The sequence below is a fragment of the Cyberlindnera jadinii genome (genome assembly GCF_001661405.1).
Source record: "Cyberlindnera jadinii NRRL Y-1542 unplaced genomic scaffold CYBJAscaffold_4, whole genome shotgun sequence".
Classification (NCBI taxonomy): domain Eukaryota; kingdom Fungi; phylum Ascomycota; class Saccharomycetes; order Phaffomycetales; family Wickerhamomycetaceae; genus Williopsis; species Williopsis jadinii.
Genome location: NW_017963655.1, coordinates 317531 through 341930, shown reverse-complemented (window position 1 = coordinate 341930; position 24400 = coordinate 317531). Strand labels below are relative to the sequence as shown.

At 43.7% G+C, this 24400-nt stretch overlaps 10 protein-coding genes across 10 annotated transcripts; 5 read left to right on the top strand and 5 right to left on the bottom strand.

Annotated features, from left to right (window-relative positions):
* Positions 1–88: 88 nt before the first annotated feature.
* Positions 89–1897, top strand: CYBJADRAFT_172241 (uncharacterized protein; the record flags this gene model as incomplete). The annotated part of the gene is made up of 1 exon (XM_020216311.1): positions 89–1897. The coding sequence occupies one exon, from the start codon at positions 89–91 to the stop codon at positions 1895–1897; it is 1809 nt and encodes a 602-aa protein (XP_020071294.1).
* Positions 1898–2214: 317 nt separating this feature from the next.
* DIC1 (Dic1p) lies at positions 2215–3457 on the top strand. The gene has a single exon (XM_020214703.1). The coding sequence runs from the start codon at positions 2367–2369 to the stop codon at positions 3291–3293; it is 927 nt and encodes a 308-aa protein (XP_020071293.1). The 5' UTR covers positions 2215–2366; the 3' UTR covers positions 3294–3457.
* On the bottom strand, positions 3348–5357 carry CYBJADRAFT_166953 (Zn(II)2Cys6 transcription factor domain-containing protein). The gene has a single exon (XM_020214702.1). The coding sequence runs from the start codon at positions 5231–5233 to the stop codon at positions 3521–3523; it is 1713 nt and encodes a 570-aa protein (XP_020071292.1). The 5' UTR covers positions 5234–5357; the 3' UTR covers positions 3348–3520.
* A 3897-nt stretch (positions 5358–9254) lies between these two features.
* CYBJADRAFT_166952 (uncharacterized protein) lies at positions 9255–10404 on the bottom strand. Its single transcript, XM_020214701.1, has one exon. It carries the CDS (start codon positions 10260–10262, stop codon positions 9411–9413), a length of 852 nt encoding a protein of 283 aa, XP_020071291.1. The 5' UTR covers positions 10263–10404; the 3' UTR covers positions 9255–9410.
* A 236-nt stretch (positions 10405–10640) lies between these two features.
* ASA1 (Asa1p) lies at positions 10641–11970 on the top strand. The gene has a single exon (XM_020214700.1). The coding sequence runs from the start codon at positions 10660–10662 to the stop codon at positions 11929–11931; it is 1272 nt and encodes a 423-aa protein (XP_020071290.1). The 5' UTR covers positions 10641–10659; the 3' UTR covers positions 11932–11970.
* On the bottom strand, positions 11891–13470 carry SHE3 (She3p). Its single transcript, XM_020214699.1, has one exon. The coding sequence runs from the start codon at positions 13380–13382 to the stop codon at positions 11979–11981; it is 1404 nt and encodes a 467-aa protein (XP_020071289.1). The 5' UTR covers positions 13383–13470; the 3' UTR covers positions 11891–11978.
* A 180-nt stretch (positions 13471–13650) lies between these two features.
* On the bottom strand, positions 13651–15472 carry SRP54 (RNA-binding signal recognition particle subunit SRP54). Its single transcript, XM_020214698.1, has one exon. It carries the CDS (start codon positions 15441–15443, stop codon positions 13815–13817), a length of 1629 nt encoding a protein of 542 aa, XP_020071288.1. The 5' UTR covers positions 15444–15472; the 3' UTR covers positions 13651–13814.
* Positions 15473–15721: 249 nt separating this feature from the next.
* Positions 15722–17407, top strand: CCZ1 (Ccz1p; the record flags this gene model as incomplete). Its single annotated transcript, XM_020216310.1, has 1 exon — positions 15722–17407. The coding sequence occupies one exon, from the start codon at positions 15722–15724 to the stop codon at positions 17405–17407; it is 1686 nt and encodes a 561-aa protein (XP_020071287.1).
* A 30-nt stretch (positions 17408–17437) lies between these two features.
* CYBJADRAFT_172233 (uncharacterized protein) lies at positions 17438–17956 on the bottom strand (the record flags this gene model as incomplete). The annotated part of the gene is made up of 1 exon (XM_020216309.1): positions 17438–17956. The coding sequence occupies one exon, from the start codon at positions 17954–17956 to the stop codon at positions 17438–17440; it is 519 nt and encodes a 172-aa protein (XP_020071286.1).
* Positions 17957–21626: 3670 nt separating this feature from the next.
* CYBJADRAFT_166946 (alpha-mannosyltransferase) lies at positions 21627–23846 on the top strand. The gene has a single exon (XM_020214697.1). The coding sequence runs from the start codon at positions 21995–21997 to the stop codon at positions 23696–23698; it is 1704 nt and encodes a 567-aa protein (XP_020071285.1). The 5' UTR covers positions 21627–21994; the 3' UTR covers positions 23699–23846.
* Positions 23847–24400: the final 554 nt, after the last annotated feature.

The following is a 24400-nucleotide window of genomic DNA, read 5'->3' as shown; positions in this document are numbered from 1 at the left end:
TACCTTCGTTGTATAATTATATATAACGGGTCAAATGTTGATTATTGTCGACTGTTATGCATAAAGTGGAAACAACATCACACAGGAGATGCTTACGAACTTCAACAAGTTTGCAATAAAGTGTACCTCTTCAAGTCTTGGTGGAACGATTCCAAGTCCACTTAGTGCAAAGTCATTAAGACTGATTAGCAACTGCTCCACTTCGGTTGTAAGCGCTGATGTCAAGGATATATGTATTCCAAAATTAGGGGACCCGGAGATTTTAAGATCCTGGTCAGAACTAGTTTCCTCCTGTGATGGGAAATTCCTGCCTCCCTTCAACTTAAACCTCATCCCATCCACGGATTTGAGAGTAACTGTTTATAATCTTCTCCAAGCAGATTTCCCGGATTTTGCCAAAGACAACCGTCTAAAGCACTTGACGAGCACAATCACTTCGAAGGAGAATTTACACCGGTGGGTCATTGGTCTTGATTTGTGGAAAGCCATTGGTTTAAAAACACCCACAAACATTGAGAGCAGTGCTGTTTACTTCAACTGCTATTTGAATGCATTAGAAAGAGATCAAAGCTTGGAAGCTGGTTCCATTAGGAAATGGATAAGGCAACTTTTGCTGGTATTTGAGAAGGAGACAATTGAAACAGCTCTCGGAGTGTTACCAAGTAACAAACAACTTGTTGGTATAAGACCAGAATTCGAAAAGCGACTGAAGAAGATTCCGTCAAATGGAACTGTGTGGAGAAGATGTCATTCGCAGCCTGATTCCATCATTAATGATATATTTCCCTGTGCTGAAGCAGATTTCTTTCTGGTATCTGGTGGACCTGGAGTTTCAGTGAAGCTAACAGTTAATAATAAACTAGTTATGCAGAGTGCTCCGTGTGATGACATCAAGGGTGCAATGACTGATGCTGTTTTGAAGATGTTTCTTCTGAACTCTAAGGATCTGCTCAATATCTTTTCACAGAAGGATGATTATAGTGAAGAAGAATTGATTTCCCTTGACGAGCTCTTTGGACGCATTAGAAATGGGAAGAAGTTCAAAAAGTACATCCAATTGAGAACTTTGCCACCAGAGACGGTCCACGAAGGTAAACTTATCAAGCCTGCTGATGATTATAAAGAGAAAATCAAGGAAGTTGTCTCCGTTTTCAATCCTTTGCCTTGTCTTGTTGAATTCCATCCTTCATTATCAGATTCTTTTGAAATTCAACTCTATATAGAAGGGGTCTGTATCTTAAAGAGCTCCTTCCAAGGCAAAGTTAAGGATACACAAGAAGCGTATAAACAAATCATCCATGCTCTTTTGAGCTGCTCCAGATCAGATCTTGATATCCTAAAGAGTGTCAAATGGCATGTGGCCATCGATGACAGATTTCTTGACAAAATGTACAAGACCGTAGTTAGGAACAAGAAGAAATGGACGAGTCAATTGGGCAAACCGAGTGAACTGTTTGTGAATTGGCTAAAGCCTGAAGGTGCAACGACCAAGGTACACAACTCTTGCTCGAGCGCAAAGAAACAGTGGTTGGGCGGGTCAGACAATAGCGTTAAACCACCGCACAATCCAAAAAAACCAATCAAGTTGGAGAAACTTGTAACGAAGAGCTATGCATCTGGCCAATGCTTCTACTCTGGTGAGATCGAGGGGCTCAACAGCAGGATCCCAGAGATTGTACTGAACCCGTGGATGGATGCAAAGGATCGTGGTGAGAGTATCATCGCCAAACACCTCGGAGACCCAAACGTCCTTAGAACACTCAAAGGCCGTCGTAGGCTGAGCCCTACTGAGCGTGCAAACATCATCCGCGACATTGCCCGAGAGCATCTAGACATCAACATGGGACCAAGAATAGCCGTAACACGGAAAACACATCCTTATCTGTATAAGCGGTGATATTTGGCCTCACTCTATGTGGAGAGGATAAGTAAACATTTTCAATAATAAATGTAAACAAAAGAATTATGTGTGACACAAAGACGGGCATTTACGTACCGCCCAAGAACTGTAACATTCTGTGGGCCGGTGGGTGTAAACGATCTGCGCCCGATTCTCCCCGGTCGACCTCATCTCAACGGTTTTTCCAACAACGCAACACAATTGACAGAGCAAGAACGGAAAGCCGAGCCCGATGTTTTCGCTTTCTTTTGCTTTTTTCTGTTTCTTTTTTTTTTCACTCTGTCCTTCGACCGTCAAAAGTGGGCATCGATGTACGAAGAAGCGCACCAGCAGACACAATTTTTTTTTGTCTCTTTTGTCCACTCTTTTCCATCCTTAAAAGGTGTTTCAGTCTCGTCTTTTGCTGCTTATAATTGACCTCTGATCCTGTCCATTGCACAAGAACAAGAGTGCTATATTCATCACCATGTCGTCACACAAGACCAGTGCTTTGGCTAGCTCTACGGCTAATACCCAAACCCTTGATTCTAGAGCATCGACAAAGCCGCGTGAAAAATGGCCATTTTGGTATGGAGGTTTCGGTGGTGGTGTTGCTTGTATCTGTACGCACCCGCTGGATCTTGCGAAAGTCCGTCTCCAAACTGCCCCTATTCCTAAGCCAACTCTGTTTCAAATGGCTGGATCTATTTTGAAGCATGATGGTATAACTGGGATCTATTCTGGGTTGTCTGCGGGCTTGCTCAGACAGGCCACCTACTCGCTGACGAGATTTGGTGTCTATGAATACTTGAAGGACAATTATGTCCCTGCTGATAAGCAAAGCTCGATGTCCTATCTATTACCAATCTCCATGTTCAGTGGTGGTGTTGGTGGTATGGTTGGTAATCCTTCTGATATCGTCAACATCCGTATGCAGAACGATACAGGTTTGCCAAAGGGTGAGAGACGTAACTATAGAAATGCATTTGATGGTGTTTACAGAATCATCAGAGAAGAAGGTGCATCTGCTCTGTTCCGTGGCTTGGGTACAAACTTGTTTAGAGGTGTCCTCATGACATCCTCCCAGGTTGTCACTTACGACATCGCCAAGGATCAACTCATTAAGCATTTGCATATGAACAAGGATTCATTTGCAACGTTCTTTTCCGCATCTTTAATCTCTGGTCTCGTTGCTACCACCATTTGTTCTCCAGCTGATGTGTTGAAGACGAGAATTATGAACTCCAGTGGTTCCGGTGAAAGTGTTGTTCAAATCCTCACACATGCATTGCAGAATGAAGGTCCAGGTTTCATGTTTAGAGGTTGGTTACCAAGTTTCGTCAGACTGGGTCCAAACACCATCATCATCTTCCTGGTTGTTGAAGAGCTCAAGCGCAAAAGAGTTGGAATGTGAGCGTGTTGATCATTGTTGTCGAATAAAATTAATTAATTACACTGGACACGAGTGAGGGTAAGGATGAGTTTCACACAGTTAATCTGACATTGCTCTTCACAAAGTAGTCATAATAATATAAATAACATCATAATAATAATAAAAAAGAGGATCGTTAAATAGAGAATAAAAAAGAAGATCGTTAAATAGGAAATAAAATAGATATAAAAGAAAGGCCTCAATGAGACTCAAAGAATGCCAATCTTCTTTAACACATCATCCGTGCTGTCCTTCCTCCAATCAACTTGTTCCAAAATCATCTGGATATCAATCGTATTGTGAGCTCCAGTTTGTTCTTTACAAAGTGCCAAATTGGCCATCTGGGCCATTTGAGGACAACAGAGTGTAAACTGTGATAAATCACACGGTCTTTGAGAACTATAGTTCTCAATGAGCAGTGACAATGACTTGTTTGGATCTTGATAACCCATGTACTGTGATAGCACCGTTTTAAACTCTGGGAAAGATGGTATTAGGGACATCGCAAGTATCACTCGTAATTCGTTAAACCATTGGATCAACCATGGTTGGTCTCTGCTTGAGAAGTTCCACACAGGTGCAAACTTCACCAGAAATTTCTTGTAGAGTTTTTTCAAGTACGCTTCGTTCTCCTCTTCAGACTTGTTCAATGCACAGAGTAGGTCCTCCAACAGTTCATAGTTCTTTGAGATGGATCTGTACCTCTTACGTTGGATGAGCTGGTCGTCAGATCTTTGGAAAACATTCTGCAGATATAGGGACATGGAAAAGAATCTCATATGACCGCTTCTATCCAAGTGCAGCTTCTTTCTGTTGGAGCATACGTTGAGCTCGACAAACTTGATGAAGTGGGATAACGAGTCGAAATCCCCGTTTAAAAGGGCATTCATTCCCAGAATCTCAACAACTCTGCGTAGAAAATCGTCTCCGTTAAATATCTCCACCCCGACATGTTCAGCCATCTGCTGTTTGCTGAAGTGCGAAGGGGTAGAAGTTATCGAAGTGAGCACGTGTGTGGAGTAGGTCGATGAGGTCAACGACTTTGACGAGGACTCAATCACCGTGTAGAAGGAATCCAAGAAATTTCTCAGCAGTAAACTTGAGCAGTTCTTATTCTCAGACGGATAGAAATAGTCCAGCAGAATCACCAACATCAGCCGGTTAGAGTTGAAGAGCGACTCCGGAGATAAATCCAGGTCAAAAAGCTTCAGCTTGTCATCTCCTGGTTTAGGGATTTCCCCAGGTGAATGCCCCTCCTGTTTCACCACTGGCGAGTGTGGTGATGGTGCAGATGATGCGGTGCTAGAATCGGAATCATACCCGGTCTTCTCCTGGAATACGAATATTGAGTTCAAGGTGGTCATTTCAGAGACCAATTGAGAGATTTTCGCGTGCAACTCGTTTATCGATATGAGCATGTTGTTGAATAACAACTTGTCGCTTGATACGAGATGAAGCGATATAAATGAGCCATTTGGCAGTTTAATCAGCGATAAATCGTCAACTGCTTCTTCTTCTTCTCCCTCATTGTTCGCCAGTTTCTGGCTTTTCCAGCTGTCAAAGCTTTCAACTTGAATCCCCAAAACCTTGAAAAGCTGCGAATAACCTGACTCCAGCTTGCCAAACTCCTTTTTAATCTCGTTCACGCTCTGAACCAAATTTTTCAGATTGTCGGATCTCTGTGGTGGCAGCACATAGTCGATCTTACACTGAACGCCTCTCTTTGCACAGCTTGAACAAGCATTGGGCTGTCTTTCGAATGCATCACATTTGGTCTTATGCTTCCGGCACCGTATACACGATTTCAATATCTTTGGCTTCGGGAGTGCATTTTCAAAATCTAAGGAGTTGAGTAAAACGTCCACACTCGCTGTAGTCGGCGGAGACGTGTGTGCTGTGGATGGTTTGTGTACTTTAAACATCGTTACTGGTTCATCTGTGTGTATATTGCTTCCTTCTCTCTTCTTCGTGCTCTTTCTATTGTATGTTTGTCTTGTTTGAAATGACGGTAGGAACAAATTAAGGATAAAGCTGGTAAAAATGAAGGCCAACGAAGGTTTCGGGCCATCTACGTAGTTAAAGTCGACAGCGTACATTGCGATTGTTTATATAGTTCTGTCTAGGTAAAAGGAGGGAAAACGCCCAGTGGCATACATATTACACACGCATGCACACAGAGAAGCGCAAGAAGGCAGCAAGGTAACCCTGCTGGCCCCAAACAAAAGGAGAGCGTTCACGGGCATTGGAAATCAAGGAAAGAGCCTACGTGTATTAGCTGCAGCGTACAATGCGCGTGCGTATTAAATATGAGGGACAACAGCTTTCCCAGTTCCGAAGTTCGTTTTTCGTTGATGCCTTGAATAGAACTCAAGGGGGAAAAACCAACAGTATAACTTGATGCCACTTATGTATACGTTGCTGACGTATGTGCATAGGCTTCAGTGCCTTTGCAAATGGCCGAGGTGATCCTGTTGTCTACGGTGTTTTCGATTCTATTGTGTGGAAGCATCAATTCCCACATACAACTTGGGGTAACTCTGCCCCTCCATCTGTGTTGATGTCAACTCTCCCTTCAACCCTGTCCCCAGGTTTAAACCAAGACAGACGCAATAACTGCTGAAAAACTACACGACCGGAAGATCTTGTTTCAGCTGTGAGAAGTTTTATCGCTGTTTTCACATAAAATTCACTTCGGTTCACTGTGTTTCGTGTCAATTCTGCGGAGTCCGGGGCTGCTCAGTCCAATCATTGGGCTGGGAAAATAAGCCGAAAACCGGTGAATTGGCTTTGAAATTGCTTATGCTGTACTCCTACTAATTCCTGTGCAACTGCAGGAGTGCGACAATTAATTCAGAGGCTAACGCTTGGGTTGCAGGGCGATTCTAAAAATCGCTGCTAAGGGATAGATCGACTAGATAAGACGGATTGAAACTGAGGGAATTAATCAGGTCTTAGGTAATTGTAAGCAAATGTAACTTCACATCCCATGGTATATGGCTGGTGTTTGTGTGCGTCCCCACGCTTCGCCACTTAACTGCTCGGTCTCTTCTGGAAAGGTCCTGGTGATCAAAACTTAAAAGGACAAGCACTCGTAAAGTGTAGTCCAAGCTAGGAGGAGTTTGAATTAATAATGAGGTGAAAGTTTTATAGCGACATATAGAAAGGCATCTCTTGTGCAGGGATCGGCGTCCGGTCGTCCTTCGAACTCCTAGAATTATTCAGCTGGTTTCCCTTCAATCGGACTTCGAGGAGTTGGAACTTTAGTGAGTTGTGCCACGAATTCCTTGACCATCCAGGCTGATCTTCGCAGTCCGCACCGTTGACGTACGAAGAAAAAAAAAGGGGAAAAAGAAAGAAAAAACACCGAGGGTTTTCTAATTCAACAGTGCTGCGTTAGCCGACACCGCTCACTCAACAACCGACATTTCAAAGCTCTGTACGTCCACTACGGCATCCTTGTTGAATCAACAAAAACTGTAAGGATAGCACATTCGTAAACACGTTGCCTTCTAAAGTACCGCTAGGTATCGTTCCCAAGAGTCAAACTCTAGGGGAGAAAAGTTCACTTCAATAGCTGTTGGTTTTAACACATGTTGCATCATTCAATGGTTGGCAAAGTCTCAAACCGAATACAATCTTGATCCCGGGGCATGTGTGTAAATCCTTGTACAAGATCAATCTTGTCAATTACCGACAATCGGATTCCAACTTAAACTTTAACCCAAATTATGGTTTCTGCTTAGTGCCCGCTGCCTACCCCATGGTTTTCATGCCTAATTCTGTAAACTATTGCCGGGGTCCGGGGTTTCCAAACTTGAGCCCAAAAAATAAACGTTGGCTAAAGCAGCATGAATAAACATAAGGGAACCCCACATTTGGATCTCGACATGTACAACAAATCGGTGCAATTGGTACTATCTGATGACATTGGCACATTGTGGGGTAGACCATAAGTTGTTTATGGATTAGGGTTTGTCAATGGCGAAAGCACATCAGCCATGAGGCATTGTAGCGTAGGTTCGTTTGGAGTCTACGACGCCCGTTGCGATAAAACTTGACAACGTTGTGTTTCAAATTGGCAGCGTACTGAACATCACGATGGCAAGATATCCTGTGAGAGGGAACAAGCTGTACACCCCAATTGAAAAAAGCTGTCTGCTCCTTGAGTTGAGAGATGTGTTCTCGTAATCTTAAACTGATGCTCAGGATACCTGTATAAGGTTAAAAGGATGCGAGAGTGTGGACATCAGGAACACGCCTTGTACAAAGGAGGTGTGTACTGCATAACACATTCTCAATGTTTTGCTTCTCTTCTCTCTATACACCGTAAAGCTCAAAACACAGGTGGCTCGTGGGTGTAAGGCCTAGTCTGGGTGTCCTGAACCCTAACATCCTGCAGCATGTGGAACCAATCTAGACGGATGGCATAAAAGACAAGGCACAATGAACACTGATTGATATTGTTCTGTGTTTGACATTGTCCATTCGACTGTCTCGGATGCTAATTTTTATTGGAGGCACTGTTGCAAATGCTGTTTCGTTTACATGCACAGGTCCTGTGGTGGTGAAACCTCGGATGCAAGTTAGACTTCAATTGAAAGGCCTCGATCGACAAGTATGGGTCTAAATGAGTGTGAAATGTTCGATGCTTGTATGCTTAATTGAATCCTTCGTTGAATCTACAGGCGAACTACTGTGTAATGTCAGTAAACAATGGAATTGACTGGAGCTGAACCCCAATGCCACTCTCCGTAGGACGGTAGACAGCGATACAATGTGGAATAAATGGTTCTTAGTCCTTTGTTACCACACCAGTTCGATGACTATTTCGTGTCTTTTCGACCAATGCGTCATCTGAGGACAACTATTGATTACTTCGAGTACAGAAGTGGCACCCCAGTTAAATATAGTGCGAGATATCACCCGAAGTTGGCCATACGGTACAACGAACCCTCAGTGAAAGTTTTATCACACAATTCACGCATTACATATAAGAGACTACAGCATAGTGAGAGTACATCAGAGACCCTACTTTCATGCCCTCCAATGTTGGATATTAATCCGTTCTTCTACTTACTGGCTACACTATCTACTTATAATCGGCATTAGGTGTCCAGGTGTTTTTCGTTGCCAGCCAATATTATGAGTTCGGTGCAGATATCGCATTACATATAAAGCTATCAATGCCATACTAGTGGTTAAGATTAGATGATCTAACAGCAAACTCAAAGTTTTGTTCAATTTATTGTTCAGAATATTAATGGTGAGTATTCTACTGAAGAATTTGTAGTTAATACGCAAAATAATATAATTTCTAGTAAATAAGTTGACATCTTTCACTTACTAATTTTCTTGAAACAAAATAGACCTGTATAGTTTTCAAAAAATACTTGTTTTTAGTATTAATGATACTACTTTTAAGATGAATAAACTATTATGATCATTGAAAATACTGTAAAATTATCTGTCTAGTTAAAATACAGGTATTTATGTCTTTCTGTGAGTAAGCTTCACCATATGGTGGAAAGAGATGACCTCAAGAATGTTAGATCAAATGCTGCACGCGACTGATCGACATGAAATGAAGAAGGCGGAAGCCATATAATCTTCAAACCCACGATTCTAACAATATTTAATCAAATTGATCCTCAATTGGAGTTCCCACATTTCTGATTCAGCAAGCATTTTTAAAAATATCTCAATAGCTGAGCAGTTTTAGCCCCGATTACCAATCAGTTCGTCTATTCCAGGAAATGCTTCCTTGTTGTAGGCTTTGAAGACACAGGACCTTCTTGATCTTCGTTATTAGCTTATGAGAACTCGGTATTGGCTTAATTGTAACAAATTATCGATAGGTGCTGAGCTGTTAACCTTTGCCAGAAACACACGTTTATTATCGTAGTCAGATATTTTGGGGCTCGACATTATAGCTTAGATTATTGCGTGCATATCACTATAAATTAGTTTCCTGATAATGGTCTTCACTAAGAGGTGTTTATCCAACCGGAGTGAGGGGTTGGTGTGAATTACTCAATTTACATACTTCTAACCCAACAGACAGCCATATTCAATGCTACGCATACGAGAATTTAATTCCTATTACATTCCCCTAGTCATACCCAAGACAATAGTTCTTGTCATGAATTCATGCAATCCATTGGTCTTGTCAACGAACATCGGACTGTTAGGCTCTGTAAATTGACTGGCGTTTGTGAGTCTAATGACCAACACTGGATCTCCAGCCAAGTTTTGCTTTGTGAAATACTCAGCTCTATGGACCGTGGTGAATGGGAAGTAGTCAGATCCAAACAAAAAGTTGAAATAACCCCCGTTAGGACGATTGCCATGTTCTCCCATGGTGAACATACCAAAGATGATTGAGCCTTTCTCGAAAGGTTTGTCGTACTTCGTGATATCGTCCTTATTCCAGATATAATTGAGCTTGGGAAAATTTGGCAGGAGTGGCGCATTCATGAAACCGCGTGGTAGTTCCTTAGGATCAATGTCTTTCAAAGATGGCTCCAACTTAGCAAACCCAGTAATCCTGTCATTTCCTGGTGTCTTGGAATGCAAGTAAGCTCCAATTAAAAATCTATGAGGCCACAGTGTTGGTCCCAAGAAGAGTGCTTTTTGCATGGCACCCAACATTTCATCATTGGTCTTGTACTTCTCAAGCAAACACTTTGAAGTTGCTGGGTCCAGTTCCTTCTCAAAGTAGTCGAACGAGGTTTGGTTATTGTTTGGATTGGCAGCTCTCAAAGCTCCATCTTTTGCAGCGTTATCACGAGAATTGAAGAAAAGGTATCTCAATTTACCAGACCAAGAAAGCCTTTTAAAGTCAAACGGAGAAACCTCGTGATAGTCACCAACATAGACATAGTTCCTAGCAATTACAGACGAGCCAGTGGCCGCAAGAGCTGTTCCGAAAAAGAATTTAGTGAAAAGTCTCATTTCTCCCCTTGCAATAGTTTATGAGCCAATGGGAAGAGGAAGCAAGGAAGAGAAAGCAGGTGAAAGGTGGAAAAACAGCAAAACAAAAGTCCAAGAATTAGACGATGTTAATCCCTTTTAAAACTGTATATCCAGCACCGAGAGGGTGAAAAAGGGTGTTCCTTTTAATACTTTTGTTCTAACAATTTCACATCAATTATGTTTCACGCAGGTGTGACAGTTCCAAGCGGCCGTTGTGGGCTTTAATCCGCGCTGCAAGGCAAAGTTATTCCGGGCAGGGGGACAAAGGCGGCACACAGAACGGCAGGCGGGCATTTTCCAACCGGATTTAGGCTCTAGCTCCCTCTTTCATTCTACCACTAACATTCATTGCGGAGGCTCGGTGGAACTGCTGAGCATGGCGTTGTTAGAAGATGACACCAAGTTTCCTGATTTCACACTGAGGAAGCATACTGAACCTATCACATCGCTCTGTTTTGTTAGAGTGCCTCTTGGATGTACGAGAAGGCTACTTCGAGACGGCGTGGAGTCGTCTTCAGCTTTGCTGAAGCCCTTTCTGCTTTCCGGCGATGAGAAGGGTAACTTGACACTGTGGGACTTGACGACACGTCGACCTATCAAGTCGTGGAGAGGACATCAGGGATCGATACTGTCGATAGAGCAGCTGGGGTTGAAGACTGGCACGATTGATGATAGGCTGTTTGGATTGGTTTATTCGCATGGACGTGATAACTGTATAAAGTTCTGGAGACTGTTCAACAGCATGGGGAACTTCTCCCTGGAGGAGGTTTATGATTTACCAGAGAATGCACTCAATTTCTGCAATGTGGATCACCGTGGGAGTCTCATTGTGAGTCCCAATACCCTTGAATCTGGTAAGTTTGATGTTTACGATATCGCATTTCTCGGCGATGAAACACCCAATGAGAATAGACTCAGGAGAATCTTCCAGGGTGTTGATGTATTTCAAATTGCTGCTGAAAATGGCATCAACATTCCAGAGTTCAAGTTGAAAAGAGCTGACGATGACGATGGCAATAGAGTGGATAAGTTTGGAATTATCATGAGGCTTCTCTTTTTGGAAAATGACCAATTGGCTGTTGGATTCGAGTCAGGCCATGTTGCCACGTTACAACTGTCATTTGAGCCTTCAAAGGTTCAAATCTTAAGCATCACAGGCGAGCATTTCCCAAATCCTGTTCTTTCGCTATGTTACGATGAGACTAACAACATGGTGGCGTCAACTTCAATCTCATCTCATGTCGTTTTCCAAGATCTGGCCACACATCATTCAAGAGTTGTCAAGCTTGACCATTTTGGTAAGATAGGTGGAATTGTAAACATTGATAACAAATACATATTGTCTTCATGGAACGGGACAACTAAGTTCATGGAGTATCACAATGGAGAGTTGCAATACAGTGCTAAATTTACAAAACCTAAAGGTATGATCACTGGTGATTTGAATACCATTGGTAGTTTACAAGATTCTGATAAACCTTTAAAGAAGAGCACAATAAAACCAAACGTTTTGAGAATCGTCGATTCTGTTGAAGTTCCAGAATCTATTAGAAGCGCAATTACGAGGCGAGATATCAATATCATTACAAGCAAGATCTTAGCTTTAGGATTTGAAGATTGTACCATTGCAGTTTATACAAAGTTTTAATAGTTGGCCCTTGTCTTCTAAAATCAACGAGATTTAATGCTATATGCTCAGTTAGATTCCAACCCTGATAGATCCTCCTCTCCTTCCTTTTCACCATCGGTGTCAGTTTTCTTTGATCCCTTCTTTCTTCTACGTCTTCTTTTCTTCTTCTTGGACAGTTCCTCAAAGTTGTCAACATTTGAGGCGTTTCTCGAATGCGACGAAGGATTTCTTGAGGAAGAAGTCTTACGGGATACATCGGTTGCAACTGTGAAGTTTGATGATACACCATCAAACAAAGCAGACGATCTTCGAGAATTTGAAGAGGAGCCAGCGTTATTGTCATCGGTCGGCGATGTTCCATTGCGTCTATGTCTCGTTTTAGCGTGTGGATCCAGAGGTGTTACACGATCAGACGATGGAATTCTATTGTTCAAGTCTTTGCTGAGTTTGCGTATTCTTTCTTCTGCAGTTTCAACTGATACTGTACGTTCACCCCTTTTCTTGACAACAATAGGCTCCTCTTTGATCTTTTGCACTGGAGAGCTTTCTCTCTCTGAGCTCAAATGTTCCCCTTCCTGTGAAGGTTCTATACTCTGAGCCTCCTCTTGTTCTTCGAATGGGTTTATGTGATCTTCGCAGTCATGTAGATAGGATTCCATCAACGTCTTCTTGTCAATGTTCAGTTTGTGACAAACCTCTTCAAACAAGTCCTTCGAGGACTTCAATATCACCTGTATATCCTGTGTATTCAAAGAGACGGAGTTGCGTAGTTTGGCAAGACTTTCAGCCAAGATCTGATCTCGCTTGACATACCTCTCCTCTATTTCCCGAGATCTCAGAGTGATGGCCTTTATAGATCTAAAGATGGTGGCATCGCTCTTGTTGATCAACGAGATGTTCTTCTGTAGCATCGTGTCCTTGTCACTTATGTAATCCTCGAGCTTCCTCTTCAACTCTTTCACCTGCGCATCGTAGTGGCTTCTGTACTCCTTCTGGCTGGTCACTATAATGTCGTATGCAATCTTGATCCGCTCGAGCTCCGACACAGCACGCGATTCGTTCTCTCGCAGCTTGTCGCAACGTGTCTCCAGATTCTTGAACTTCCACTTATAGTCATCCGCACAAGAGCTTACATTCTGCAACTGCTCCTCCAAATCCGCCACTCGTCTCTCTTTCCTGTCGAGCATCGAGCTGACAACCTCGTTGTCGTGCTTGGCATTCGACAACTGCTCAACCAGCTGATCACGGCGCTTCTGCACAATCTCATTCTTCTTCTTCAACTCTTCGTTCCTGCTCTTCGTGTCCAGCAACTCAAGCTTGAGCTCGTCAATCTGCCTATGGAGAGACTCAATCACCCGGGTAGACGACGATGACTTGTTGGGGCTATATGACACTCTGCCACTCTTCGTGGGACTCGAGGAGCCGTTGTCGCCTCTCCCGCCAGGCTTCGTTGTTGGTGTGGTCTCCATAGTTGCAAATTGCTCTAATCACACAGCCAGCCAACTCCTTGCAACCTCGGTTTCCAAGTCGTGTGAACCCTTTGCGCTGTGTTTTTGCGGTGTGTTTTTGTGTATTGGTTTGTTTTTTTAGTCGACGAAGGGCCGTCTGGCCGATGAGCCCTGGAAGCGCTTCCACAACGACAAATTCCCCGACTGGATTACGTAACCGTTAGCTCCGAGGGCCGGGAGAGCAGAGGCGGGTGCTTACGTAAGCTACGAGGTGTACTTCATTATGGTGTTGATTACGGTATAGACGTGTGCTCCTATATGATGGGAGATGGAGAGACAGAGGTGTGCTCCCATACAGTGAGAGAGCAAGAGACAGACGTGTGCTCCTATATGATGGGAGATGGAAAGACAGAGGTGTGCTCCCATACAATGAGAGATGGAGAGACAGATAGTTTACATCCCCATGTTCTTCATCATCTGCTTCATCATTGGGTTGTTCATCATAGCAGACATGTCTGGCATTCCTCCAGCAGGTGCACCCGGTGCACCACCACCAAGTCCCATGCCTTGCATGGCCTTCATCATCTGGTTCATATCTGGCATTCCGCCCGCACCAGCACCTTGGCCTCCCATCATGCTCTTCATCATGTCGCCCATGCCTGGGATGTTTTGCATGTTTCTCATGGCGTTGGCCATCATGCCAGGGTTGGACTGCATCTGTCTCATCATCTTTTGCATCTGCGGTTGGGATGGGTTACCACCCATGCCAGCCATCCCACTGTCTTTCATGTTCTTAGACTGCTGTGCCATTCCACTCATCATATTCACCTGTGTGAGGATCATCTCAACCTCGTGTACTGGGAGAGCCGCACCGCGGGCGACCCTGACGATTCTGGACGGTTGTTCGATGAATATCTTGCCGTCTGATTCCAGCTCTTCTTTGGTCATGGAGTCGAGAACACACATGAGTTTCTTGAACCCGTTCTGTGCCTCATTGTCGTTTATACCATTCATCATCTGGCCCAGACCGGGAACCATGTTCGCAATCTGTGAAATTGGTCCAAGTTTCAATATACCTTGGATCTGTTGTTGATAATTGGAAATGGTAAACTTACCCTCCTGGATGTTCTTTATGGTATCCTTATGATCAATGTCCAAGGACTGAACCTTCTCGATAAGGCCCTGGATATCTCCGATACCCAAGAGCTTTGAGATGAACGACTTTGGGTTGAAGCTTTCGAAATCTTGGGTATGTTCACCAGTACCGATAAAGACGATTGGTGTGTGCGTGGCAGCAACAGCAGAGATAGCACCACCACCTTTGGCGTGTCCATCCATCTTTGTCAAAATAATGGAACCAAAATCAGAACTCTCCTTAAAGGCCTTGGATTGTGCCTCTGCAGCTTGACCAATGGAGGCATCGAGAACCATAATGGTCTGATTTGGATGCACAGCTTCACCAATCTCAATCATCTCTTGGAACAAGTCCTCCTCTTGTCTATGTCTACCAGAAGTATCCACAATGATAATGTCGAATTTCTCCTTTTTGAATTTCTCAACACCTTCTTTGGCAACAATCACAGGGTTCGTCTCTGTATACGAACCGTAGTAAGGAACATTGGCCTTAGCAGCGTTCTGCTTCAACTGGTCGAATGCACCAGCTCTAAACGTATCGGCACACACAAGACCAACCTTGAACCCTCTTCTCTTGTAATACACAGCTAGCTTCGTACACGACGTAGTCTTACCAGCACCTTGCAAACCGACAAACATGATAACGTTTCTCTTGCCCTTCTTTGGCTTGTATGGTTCAGCTCCGGTATCAACGAGAGCGCACAGCTCGTCAAAAACAACTTTCTGAATGATCTTCTTCTTCTGCTGCGCATTCACACTCTCATCGGAGTTCAACTTGGCACGGATATCGTTACGCAGCTTCGCAACAAGCTTGAAGTTAACATCGGATTCCAACAGAGCATTGCAAATTTCCTTCAGCATCACATCGATGGCGCTGTCCACATCGCTGGACTTGATCGCACTCGACACAGCAGTGTTGATTCTGAGTCCCAAGTCGGCAAGCACCATGTTTCAAGCTGTTGATCGAGAGAACTGTGCTGTCTTATTGGGCGAATCTAACTTAACAACAAACGTTGATCGTCACCGTTTTCCTCCTTCGGCGTTGGGAATTTTTTTGGTACCAGGGCACATAACGCACAGAGCGGGAAGGCACACTGGACAAGACACCCAAACACCACTGCACAGGGCTCATATGCCCTCGCACGCATTTTGCTCAAGGATGTTGTTGTTGATGTTGATGATGTTGATGTTGCTGGTGTGCTAGCGATAGAGGAGCTGAGTATCCAATGGAGATTTTCTCAACACGTACTGATGCCACAGTTACACCTGCCAGCGTAAAGTTGTTTGCGATATATGACCCTTCTTTGTCGCATAGCGAAGAGGACTCGGATCAACAAATAGTGGTGTTCATCCCCAGTGACGTTGATGTCAACACGAAGACGAGGAAGGTTGGGCTGATGCAGGGGATCTTCCAGTTCTGTGACAATTACACACAGGGGGCTCAGCTGAACCATGTTGCTCTGGAAGATGGATATGTTCTGTATACGGTGTTGGAGTCCCGCTATCACTGCATATTACAGATCGAGTGCACCAGGGTCGAGGATGACGATGGTGTTGAGTATCGGAAATTCGACATTGCACCTGTGAACTATCTACACCAGCTTATATATAGAGGGTATGATCATTTCAGGCTGCACCATGGTACGATTCAGAGCCTTTGGGAGAGTATGTCGAGGGATGAATGCACAAGATTCCTGACCAAATGGTGGCACATTTGGACAACTCAACTAGACTTACATATGAACGGAGAAGGCATATTGAAGCTTACGGATTCATATAGAAGATCACAGTTGAGGTTTGATTCTGAGGTTTCTTCGAATGTTGATGTTTTGAGGGAGAAATATGGTTTTAAGGACTTCCTTGTTTGGGACCCTCAAGTGGACAACGTTGATGAGTTTGGACTCATCTACGAGCATTCAAAGAAGCTACAAACATGTTCGAAAGTAAGACTGTTACACTGGCTAGAGGAATTGGTGCACTATGGTATCACAAGTGAAAGCCTGACCTCAAGCAACATTATTACACAGGATTCCCAATTGAATAAAGCAATCGCTCATTCAGATGAGACCATTTACGATCCTTTCAAGATGGTGTTGTCCACAATAAACGATGTCTCCAGTATTGCAGGTATAACTGCTGGTGTGAACACAGGTATTAAAGCCATGAGTCAAGGAGTTGAATATTTGAACGGCTATCTCCCCTGGGGGAAGGGAGTTGAACCAGCGATTACAGATGTTGTCAGCGACAAGACAACCTCGGAGACACCTTTCCTTATTGGGTCATTGGGGGAAGCTATAACTTACAAAAACGTATATCTTCAATTTGAAGATTGCAATGACGAGAAATTGTATAGAATTGTCATATTTAAATCAGAGGGAAAATTGATCATACTAATCTTTGAATTCAACGTGAACACATTGAACGAGCTACAGTTCTATTCGCAACTGGCAAAGGATTTGGTGCAGTTTACACGGGGGAACAGATCACACGCTTCAAATGTGGTTGCAAAGAAACGTCACCTACATTATATACTTTTCGACACTTTGAAACGTCGTCTAGATACGAATTTGCCAATGATCTTGAGTGTTGATAAAGACGATGAACACTATGACGTTAAACATCCTGATGACTTGGAGAATTCGAGAATGCAATCGATCATCGTGCATAGGGAGCTGGCCAACATGTTTCAACACGATCCAGAGCATTCTGAAAGGTTGATACGTACGAAGAATGGTTGGTGGTGTTATGAAACTACAGAATCCAACAAGAAGGTGATTATAATCAAGAGATGGCATGCACCTTCAGATAAACGTGAGTCATCCTCCAATGGATCCGGTATACTCGACAGTAGTACGGATATGCTGGGAAGCATTGCGCTGGAGGCCAAACTTCTACTGGAGCGATTTACGTGATTACAAAAGAAAGGAATACACGATAAGAAGTCATCTGTTGTTGATGATTATTGACTCTAAAGCATCCCTTGACATATCCAGCTGTGTCGGAATGGCATCATCCAGGTGGTGTACCAATTCGTGTGCATAAAGATCCATGTTGCACTTCATCTCAGCTCTCATCATGTTTATGTTTTTCACTCGAGCCAGTAGATCATTCGATTGAGCAACGCTATACTGATTCTTGATGACTCTCTGTACCAGGGGCTGTTGTCGTTGGTGTGATTGATTAGCCCTGTGTGGATGTGCACGTACAAATAATGATGATGGAACTGGTGGTTCGTTATAGACGTAGTTCTTGCTGTGCTGTGATTCATCAGAGTTTGATTTGAGCTTCTTCAGGCTTCTACAGCCCGTCTGTTCAATACCACGCTTGAACAGACTCTCCAGTTGTGGGATATCCTCTTCAAAGACATGGTGCGTGTACAGTCGTCTCTTCGACCTTGGTGATAGTTGTGCCACGGTCCGTGGCTGGTCTAACCGAGGCTTGGTACTGCAAACAGCAGACATGATTTGCAGCGTTTAAGATGAGAGATGTTGAAAATACACGCAGAGCTGGTGTGTGTGTGTGTGTGTGTTGTTGCTGTAACTCCAAGGTACCTCAAGAGTGAAAATGGTTGCTTCTTTATATATTTGCACTGTGTACCTTGCTGCTTTTTTAGGGGAACACCTTAATGGAGAAAAGTGTCAAGAGAGAACCGTATCAGTCTTATCCAGCAGGTGCAGTTTTCCCTCCCAGCCCGTCGACGTATGCAGTTCACCGCCTAGAAAACGCCCGAGTGATGATCTGAATCTTGATAAGAAGAGGAGAGAGAGAAGAAGCACAGGCAGAGCGAAAGTAGAGAGGAGTTTTGTTCCTGAGGGGTGGAAGCTCACAGAACAAAAAATATTGGAGAAGGTCAGTGAAGAACGATCTAGATGAGCAACCGTGAGGTTTTCATGATGTTGTCTATCACGGGTGCTGAGCGCGGCAGTGGTGGTGTATTTATAGAGATCAAGCTCGATTGCGTTTCGGTCTGAGTAACGGGGCTAAAACAGTTGTGTACATCGGATCATCCTGTAGGCAGTGTGTTCTATGGCGTGGTGGTGAGTCTGGTTGGAATTATCACGCTGAGTGTGTGTATATGGCTATGAACTACAAAAGTGCATCATGCGTTTCTTTTCGTCGTATATACGCACGGGAAGCACACACCATCTGTGCAGTACGGAGTGCCGAGTGTGCCAATGGACACAAGATCACATCATAATTAACTAAAATTTATTACTTGACAGAGCACAAGATACTCTGCAAGGTCTGTCTTTTGCCCCCCACGATGTGTGTGAGTTGTGTGCGTAATTCTGGAATCGGGCCCTTATGACGTTTTGATTTCGTGTTCCCACGTCCGCTAGCGGCTGACAGGCTGACACGCAGAAACCAATTTCTCCTCTCCGTGTCCCACTTTTACACAACCCTCATCAAAATTAGGCTATTGGGGGGATGGGGGCGCTGGGGAAGGGAGTTCGTCACATTTTTCTTCCTTGGCTCTGTAATTTTTGCATGCTTCCTTTACCCACTTCCCAAAATCTGGCATCACCAGCATGATAGTTGTGGATTAATTACATGCAACATCATGTACTGAAGTTTATGGCATACTCCATGCTCGTTATACCTTTTGTTGGTTTCTTTTTTCCGACAGTGTGGGTTCTTCACGATCACAGGCACTGAGGACGTGGTGGAGTCCGAGGACCAACAACCACACAAGCAATTGAGCGCTGCCGTGTGGTTTGAACACCACTTGGAGAAACAGCAGATCATGGTGAATGGGGTGATGGTACGGGCGTGGGCCAATGGCGTATCTAAGGTTAGGGGTGGAGTGGAGCGTCCAAACATGGTACGCTTTGAGTTGTTCTCCGCTTGCCAAACACACAACCCCTACAATCAGTCCTAGTACGCTTAATAAACACACTCCCCCCAGTTGAGGTCTAGTGATCTGTGCCCGGTTACCGATAATCTGAGCTGAGGCGAACCACACCTTGAACATAGACTCAGATCGGTGGCGAGTTGTAACCAAAGTGTGTGGAGTCTCAAAAGAAAAGCTTGGTGGATGCGATGTTTTGTAGCTACATGACAAAAGGAGACTATTCGTCAGTGGATGGTGGATGGTCTTTCATTCATAAATTGCGCAATGGTAGAGCTGTCCAGTAGTGCTATCCCCTCTATAATGCCAGGGAACTTTTCAGTTTTGAAGTGCGTAGTGCCAAACGCTTATGGAGGGGTTCTACTCTGGTCAACGAGGGGACACGTTACTATGGGACATCCTGACGCTGTTTATCTCAGTAGCACGACTTGACTGGGGAAACAGGGGAATGTATTGGCGTTGCTTGTGTATGAGTTTGTGAGTTTGGAGGATTCCCTGATATTTATCACCCCTCTAATCTATATGGAGCCTCGTACTTGTCTTTTAGCTGTTGTCTTTTAGCTGTTTTCTTTTAGCTGTGTTCTTTTAGCTGTGTTCTTTTAGCTGTGTTCTTTTGAAATGTGAAGATCTTTACAATTCTCGTCTTTATGTCTTGGTATGCTTCCCTTTGCCGCATCCATCAGTGCTAAAACCGAGTCCATAGCCCCACTGCGGTTGGCTTTGGGCTTGTTATACGTAACCGCAGAGTTATACGTCAAGGCGATGATGCCTACGAACCATCATCAAGGCTTGCAGCTTTCCATATATGGATAGGCGAGGCACAATGTGGGAACCCATGGGCATAAGGATGGGAAAACAGTACTGGGGTTTATATCCACAGTTCTATATCCGGTGCAACGTATTTTTTGACAGTGTGCTACGGTCTCTAGAAGGACTCCATGTTCTCCTCCAGTGGGGATGGCAACCGAAGCATCGCAGAGGTGTTAGTGGTGGCCTGGTGGAGCGGATATCCGAGTTTCATAAGGAAGAAACAACAGGGTTAAATGGAAGGCAATCAAGGAACCGTCAGCCTCCTGTTCTAACTCACCGGTGAATGCCCTCACTTGTAACAAATCCTTGGGCAGAAATCGCAGGTTGTAGGAGCATTCGTTGACACCACCGCCGTCGGCTTTTTGCCCTAAACAATTACATAAACATTACATAAGCTTCCATTCTGACTTTCCGCGTTCCAGTCGTCGACGCTAGAAAAACTTTTTTCTTCCTATCCTTCTTTTTCTCTTCCACTTTGCAAAACATCAACAGAGACGAGAACAACGAGGCGAGGAGGAAAAAGCAATGCAGTTGTAGGCTTTAAGCTTCCAAGATGTGTGTCAAGGTAAGTAACTGTCGTATACGTGGGTCGTTTATGTGATTTTAAATTTCTCTTTCTCCTATTCACCACTGCTATGATTATTTGCACTAATCAACCAATTGTTCCAACTGAATGACTGTATGTCGACAATTGCATTATATCGTTAAGTTTCAGCCTTGTATGAGCATATTAGGAGAACCAGAATGGAAATTGCAAGATCGAACACCACCGCCCTTTTTGGTGCGAACATTGTACTAACAATGAACAGTAAGTTATCCCCCTGTATCGTTTCCGCCTTTTATACTTTACATTTTGGATGAGGAAAACTGTTTCGACCGGGCGGTCATAGGTGTTTGATCCATCACCAGTAATGGTAGTCGCATCTTCTGTGTACATTTTTGAAGGTGTTGGTGGATTGAAATTGATGATAGGTCGCTTTGCTGACTTTTACAAGAACAAAACTGTCAGGTGTAAACAAAGGAGGAGATTTCGATATTGTCTGTGTTTCTTCATCGACGTTGTACTAACAATGGTTAAGGCGTATGTTAACATCTCTCAATCATCCAGAGAGACTCTTTTCTTGCCCACTTCAACAACAGTCCCTTGCTTTCATGATGATCTTTTATATTCACACTGTCTTAGAACGTTTAACTACTTCGGTGATTACTCAAACAAAAAAACTGATTTAATGACTCTGATACATGTCTGTTGTTACATGGCAAGGTGGGCCTCCTGGAAGACATTCCTATGATGGAATCAAGTACTAACTCCCTATATTACATAGCTTCCAATCTTCAATGTTCACGCATTATCCTCTCTACAAACCACTGCGTAGTTTATACTCTCCCCTATTTTTTAGCTGCGTATAAAATCTGTCCCTTCCCCCGTTATCGTGAGAACGAAAACTTTTCCTGTTCAGACTTTGCTAAGCGCATTGAGCCAAAGAAGCGGACGTCAGAGTTGGTGACGCGTTTTTTCCCCTTTCAAGCACCACCATCGTACCGACACGAAGGGAAGCTCCCACATAACTTCCATTTCAGCCAAAGTTCCCTTTTGAACGTTGTGATTGGGTGGAAGCAGACTCCCTTTAAAATCCCAGTCCACGCTCATTGTTTCCCTGTGTATCGTGCAGGAGCGACCCTTTAAATACAGAGGCTAACGAGAGGACATACAGGGTTCTAGAAGCGTGTGTGAGCACAGGAAGGAGGAAAAAACAACACACAGACAGAGACCAACTACACCAAAAGTAGGATAAACCGACCAGTGCACACACTCCGTGGCGATAACTTCAAGAGGATCATGTTCAAAGGCATTGGCTCTCCTCGCCACAGAAGGCTGTTGATGCTGCTGGCATTTGTGGTGTCGCTGGGCTATCTCACGTCGGCGATCTTTCAAAGGTCAAGCTCTGCGAAGTTCGACAAGGTAGCGGAGAACTTTCAGCAGTTTCTTGGTGAATATTTCTACTCGGATGATAACAACGTGATAGTGGAGCAGCTGGTGAAGGCAGATTCCGATTCGTTGCCAGAGGCTGTCGCCGAACATTTGAAGAAGACTGGTGGTGCGCTGATGACGACGTCTAAGAAGCAGGCCCAGTCGCAGGAGTTCTATAGCAACTTGATTAGATCTTTATACTCAAAGAAATCAGAGATACCCAAGCTGGAGCTGGAAAAACGTGCATCTGACCATAAGTCGAGTTTCTGGTCGAAGAAGGAATTGCTCTCCTACCTGGCGATGGATCACGAGGAAGTAGCGCGTCTACAAAGTATTCACAAATCCGTCTCTGAATCCTTACCGACAAAGTTTCCTAAGGGACTGTATAAAGGCACAGGTATTGTGATGATTGGAGGTGGCAGATTCTCATGGTTATCGTTATTGAGCATCAAGTCTATGAGGTCCTTTGGTTGTAAGTTGCCGGTGGAGTTGATCATCCCAACGTCCGAAGAGTACGAATATGACTTTTGTGAAGAGATACTACCAGCATTAGGTGGCTCATGCGTGCTGCTGCAAAATGTGCTGGGAACAGAGATCATGAAAGATATCCCCTTCAAAGGTTATCAGTACAAGTCATTGGCACTGTTAGCGTCCAGTTTTGATAATACTCTGTTTTTGGACAGTGATAACGTGTTGGTTTCTAACCCAGATAAGATGTTCAACTCAGAGCCATTCTTGTCAAAGGGGTTTGTCAGTTGGCCAGATTATTGGGAAAGAACAACCTCACCTTATCTTTATGAGATAATGGGCATTCAAGTTAACGAAACAGTGAGAGTAAACACTCGTGAATGGCCATTACCAAAACCAGAGGTTGTCACTGATCCAGAAGCAGTTCCGTTCCACGAGTTACAAGGTGCATTCCCAGAACTTTCCACTGAATCTGGTCAAATTTTAATACGGAAAAGTGATCACGTCAAGACGTTGTGCTTAGCACTATTTTATAACCTTTTTGGACCGGAGTTCTTCTACCCATTGATCTCACAAGGTGCAGACGGTGAAGGTGACAAGGATACCTTTGTCATTGCAGCGATCAACCAAGATGAGAGCTACTATCAAGTTCATTCGAATATCAAGACCTTTGGATGGGTGGATACTGGCACGGGCAATTTCAACGGTGTCGCCATGGGACAACGTGATCCAACAGAGGATTATGAGATGTTTGAGGCAATCGCCAATTCACAGAATCCTAATTGGGAGGAATTTGACAAGGACCGTGCCAAAGTGTTCACTGTCCACGCCAACTATCCGAAACTTGATCCTTTCCTGTTACACAAGGAGGAGAAGTTGAAAAACAGCAATGGCCAGGACTTTAGAATGTATTCTGATGTTGGGAACTTCCTCCCATACAAGTTTGATTTTGAACTTGTCCAGTACAAGAGAATGAAGTTCATGTTATGCGATTTGAATCTCTCTTTGAAATACTTCAACGAAATTACAAGAGCTGAGTTGTGTCAATTCATCGAATCTCATTTGGAGTACCTCTTAGCCCATCCAATGGAATTTTCACCGTGAATCATGAGATTGAAATTGTTTAAATCGTATATCTATACACTTTAGGGGATTTTTGAACATTTGCATTATTAACCAATTTAATTATAACGGTGTATCATTTAATTTTACACCTAAATATGTTACTGAAGGTAAACCGACATCCTGATCATCCGTAGTACTTCAATTCATCATAGCATAAGAGTTCCCTATTTGGTAAAGTTGGACACAAGAACTCTGGTAGGGACATGTTTGCTGATTATGACGGAAAGTGCACCATGTACCTCGCAAATCCCACCAGGATGCAATGATTGAAGCTCGAGGTAGAAACAGCATTGCAGAACTCAGGATTAATGGTACGCCTCAATTGATGGCAGTATGCACTTGTAAATCCTGTCATGATCTCAAACAAATGACAAGGCAGCAAAGATCTTCTGATAACAAGGCGGGTACAACCCATATAGATCCTAGATTTTGACATGCAATGTGATAGAAGAGACATAAATTCCTGAGGATAGGGAGTGCTTTCGGCTACATGAACTTGCAAATGAACAGTAGATAACCCTTGAATTGTAAGAACTGTACGATTGCTTGTCATAATCCACGATAATACCAATTACACACGTTTTAGTTAGCAGATAAATTAACTGTAAAAGCGATTGCCTATACAACATTGATATTCTTGACTCCCCACTTAATAATTAGCTGATGAGCAGAACGCACCAT